The sequence below is a fragment of the Montipora capricornis genome, chromosome 13 (assembly GCF_036669925.1).
Source record: "Montipora capricornis isolate CH-2021 chromosome 13, ASM3666992v2, whole genome shotgun sequence".
Lineage (NCBI taxonomy): Eukaryota > Metazoa > Cnidaria > Anthozoa > Scleractinia > Acroporidae > Montipora > Montipora capricornis.
The window spans coordinates 44,286,182-44,290,861 of NC_090895.1; the positions used below are offsets into that span (position 1 = coordinate 44,286,182).

The following is a 4,680-nucleotide window of genomic DNA, read 5'->3' on the forward strand; positions in this document are numbered from 1 at the left end:
GAAGAAAACGAACTGTTAGACCTTGCAAAAGTTCCCTTACTTTTGCTGTTCTTTTGCATGCTATGGAAGAAGAAACAGTCAGAGGGCTTTAGGAAAGGCAAAACGAGCTTATATTTGGAAATTGTCCAGCACGTTTTAAACCACAACCAAGGAAAGAACACTTCTCCTCACTTTAGCACAGCAGAGGATAATTCAGAGATCCTCAATCAAATCGGTATGGTGGCGTTAGAGTGTCTTTTAAACGATGACCACATCTTCCCATATGGTAAACTTTCTTCTGAAGTCCTGTGTGAAGAAAGTGTTGTCATTGGTTTACTTCAAGTAACTGAGTGTACAGAAAGCTTGCAACCAACGGAAATGGTTTCTTTCATTCATAAGAGCATACAAGAATTCTTAGCAGCCTGGTACGTGACTCACAAATGTATACCTGATGGAAATCTCGGTTTGATTGAAGAGCACACTCAAACCTTGAAAAGCTGTCGCGAGTTCGAGAACGTTTTGCGATTCATATGTGGACTAAGTGATGAAGGAGCAGCGAAAGTGTTTGAACATTTGAAGTCAGTGAGAATAAACGATCCTTCACTTGATATATCAGAAAAGATATCTAATGAAGACCACAAATACAAGCCATTGGATGACGTTTTTGCGAGACATGAATATTTCAGTGATTTGGTTTTTTATTGCTTTGAAGATGTACAGTCAAAAGAAACGCTTGCAAAATTTTGCGTTGAATGCTTTGGCGGGATCACAGTTATCTCAAAACCACGTTCTCACGTTGAGTTACTGTTTTCCGGTGTGAATTCCTGGACTTTTATTTTTAAGCATTCTTTATCGTTTTTGAAATTTAAAGATTCCCTTGCAACTCTTTACAAGGTGGTAGAAACAGTAAACTTCCTTGATGCCCCAATGAAGATAACTGAGAATTCTGAAAATGTTCCCCTTGGAGTATTTTTGAGAAAGTTCCTCGACGTTGAATGTGAAATGCATTGTTGTTTTTCATCAATCCTTCATATCCACGACGGTGATGTCAGTGTTTATTTCAGAGACTTAGTCCTGAGTTGTGCTGCCCATGCCAGACTATTCACTGAGAGTGCACAGGCTGTTGCTTTACCGTGTCAGTCGGTAAGCTTGGTTCCACAAAAGACGTCTCTTAAGTTCTTAAGTACGTTTATTTCTGGAATGGAAAGCAATGCAATGAAAGATTTTGGTGCTGTAATCAAAAATTGCACCCATTTGATGAGTATCGACGTTCTACAAGCGGAAGACAGTGTTTGCGAATTTTTGCAACAGGTCCCAAACCCTAGCAAGTGTGATTTAAAATTGATTTGTCATTTGATGTCAAAAGGAGCTGAAGAACTCGCTGAATTGTTGCCAAGTTTTGAAAACATCGCGGCACTTTGTATTTCCTTTGATAGGTGCTGTGCTGAGAAAGCAAGCGTGAGGTTGGTTTCCAGTATCACGCACAAGAGCCTCATTCAACTGTCGCTACTTGAAATCCACCTGACGCCAGCAGTTGCTACAGCGCTCGGTCTTTTGTTCCAGAGATTGTCATCCTTACAATCTCTTTATTTAGAAGGCACAGGTGATAGTTTGAATGTTGAAGATATGTTGGCCCTTTTTGGCAGAATAGACAAAGACATGCCGTTGGAATCGTTGACGTTCACCAATGTCAGTGTTAGTGGGAGTCTCACTCCACTAACCAGAAAACTTTGCTTTTTTCCGCATTTGAGATGGCTAGCCCTTAATTCGTTGGATTTGAATGAAAATGACCTGCAAGATTTGGAAACGTCCTTTAGTAATGTCCCAAACGTGAATAACCTAAACCTCAGCGGTAACGCATTGGATCACTTGCAAAAGCCCCTCGCATCATTTTTAATGAAACTTGGTAAAATCAAGTATTTTGATTGCATAGGTTGCAAATTGTCAGGGGAAACTTTACGAATTCTTCAAGAAGCACTTCCCCATTTATCCATTGCTTCCGAAAACTGCATTGTTCACTGACTGGCCAAGGCGTTGACCTCGTTCCAAAATGCTATGCTACAAGCAAGCAAAGTTTTGACTATTTGAATTGATGATGATTTGGTTTCCTTGCCTTTGAACTGCTCCAATTGGTCATCAGTGATTTTGTCACCAAGAAAGTGTCTGGCGATCCAATTTCCACACGAGCGTGCAACGTAAATGAAGCACCTGTCAGAGTAGTGTTACCATTCAAGGATCAGAGATCACGGGCCAATTCCGCGCGAAGACAACTTGGGGAACTAGGCCGCAAAATTGGAATTGATATTCGCCCCGTGTATACAAGTCGTAAGATCGGGCACGAGATCAACCAAAGGAAAAGAAGCCACTTATCATTAACCAGCAACGCGTTGTTTACTACTACAAGTGCATGTGTTTTGTGTGATACAAACTATGTCGGGTATACGTGCCGACACCTTTATCAGCGCGTTGAGGAAGACAAAGGATCGTCTTCAATCGGGAATCACATTAAAGAGCAACATGGAACATAGCCTGCGAATGCAGACGTATTTCCGGCGGTCGTTTCTCTCCGCCGGAAATACGTCTGCGTTCGCAGGCCACATGGAACAGTCCCAAGTGACATATATCGTGATTTTAAGATCTTAAGAAAGTGCCAAAGTAAATTCGACTGCCTGATCTACGAAATGCTCTTTATAAAGGAGCTTAAGTTAACTTTGAACAAACAGTCAGATGTAATTCGCGCAATGTTATTTATATAGTTTTCTATAATATTTAATTATTTCACCACTTACATTTCAGTGCTTGTATTTATTTAAATATTTTATCGGTGCACATTCTCACGCATTAATTTCTGCTTATATTTGTATATTTCATTCGCTTTTTCTACAACTTGAAAATGATCTGAGGGAGATCGAAAGGTCGTTTTTGATCGCTAGTTTTTATTCTGAAATTTAATAATAATTTTTTTAAAAAAATTACGAAGAAGAACCAGAGTGCAGCTGAAATCAACGGATCTGTCAATTACCGGTTTAGATCGCGCAGACCTCTTCAGGACGTCTAACAAGATATAAAGCGGCAGGAATTGCTTTAAAACAATTTAAGGTAAATCGTAAACCTTAAAAATACAACTTTGCTCCATTATACCGAATGAAGAGGACTTTCGCATTTCCTACTTTTAGTGCCAGAGATGATGGCAATGAAAAAAGTGAAAATTTGTTTCCAGAAGCGCAAAAATCTTTGTAGACAAAAATTTTTCAGTCTCTCCAGAAAAGTACTCAATAGTTCCCCACGGAAGCAACCAAGCTGCCTTGAAGACATGGGATTCGAAGGTTAGAAACTTAGAAACTTTTAGCATGCATGCGTTCTCGTCCGTTTCCTTGGTTATTATCAGAAGCTGGTGTGCTTCTGTTATTATTGATCTCATTTAACCACCACGGAAGAAAACATATGGTTCCATGTTTGATGTAGTAATGTTGATTAGGAATGTTTCAACGTGACAGTGGAACCCTCAAATCAGCTGCAATGAAATTTATCAAAAGTACGAACTACCAGGCTTTGGGTCTCTGTCAAATGCGTTGATAAAAGTGTTACTTTTGAAATGAAACCAATTTTTTTCCTCCAAAAAAAAGAAAAGCAATGTTGGTGTAGCATTACAATTATTTTGTTGAAAGGGCTCAGAAGTTGGCTGAAGGCATTTATCACAAATATAATAAGTTACCAGTAAAGATAATTTTACCAAAGATGACTCTAAAAGACACAAATCAACAGATATTTTATATTTGGTGACTTTTTTGTGGATAATGAAAAAGAAAGGAAGTGAGAGATCACTGTCATTTCACAGAAATTTGTGCATGGAGGAATAGCACCCAATGCTTGCATGCAACTTTTTCTGTTGAAAGCCAAAGGTACTTCCCTTCACAACCTCTCTGGTTATTATTCACCTCTTTTTATAAAAACTGGCTAGTTTTAAGTATTTTTATGGTGAAGAGGAGACTGGAAGGTTTTGGAGCCCATCATCAAACTGTGTTGCTAAAGGATTGCCAACACTGAAGAAAGATATATATCTTTTTCAAAAAAGATTATAGATTTATCTGTAGTTTTAAATTTATCAGCAAAACAATTGATGCTTTTGTAACGAATCACACTTATGAAGGTTTTACTGAATAATAATAATAAGCTTTTGGAAAGTACTCATCCATTGAAGAGAAAAGGTGTTTTCACTTATGACTATATGAGCAACTTTGAAAGGTTTCATGATATAATTCATCTCAAGAAGCTCTTTTCCGGAATTCTGAATGATGAGCATACATTATTAACTTGTTCAAAAGGTCTGGGGAACGTCAGTTGGTTCCAAATCAACTAGAGATTATCGTGTTTTTTACTTAAAGACAGATGTGTTGGCAGATTGTGTTGAAACTTTCGAGAGTTTTGACTTTCCCGAGTTATGAACTTGATTCAAATTGGAAGTTTGTCTTGCGATGCTGCACTTAAGATTTAATGAAACAAACATATGTTTAAAGTGTGGGTTATAGACGGAAAATAGAAGTGCTGTGGTGAATTTTTGCGTTCCGACTCGATTCCTATCGGTTCATTCTGCGGGATCCCGTGGAGATTGGGTTTGGATTAACAGTGAACATTTTGTTGAACTCAACTTCGTAAAGCTTGTTCTCCATGCTTGCGCTTATACACCCTTTTAATAAGTCT

At 38.4% G+C, this 4,680-nt stretch overlaps 1 protein-coding gene across 1 annotated transcript in view; it reads left to right on the forward strand.

Annotated features, from left to right (window-relative positions):
- The window catches only part of LOC138030872 (NLR family CARD domain-containing protein 4-like), a 5,147-nt gene extending 789 nt beyond the window's left edge, over nt 1-4,358 (forward strand). The window contains exon 1 of the mRNA XM_068878734.1: nt 1-4,358. This exon is cut by the window's left edge and continues 789 nt beyond it. Coding sequence (XP_068734835.1) covers nt 1-2,001 — 2,001 coding nt within the window. The 3' untranslated portion in view covers nt 2,002-4,358.
- Nucleotides 4,359-4,680: the final 322 nt, after the last annotated feature.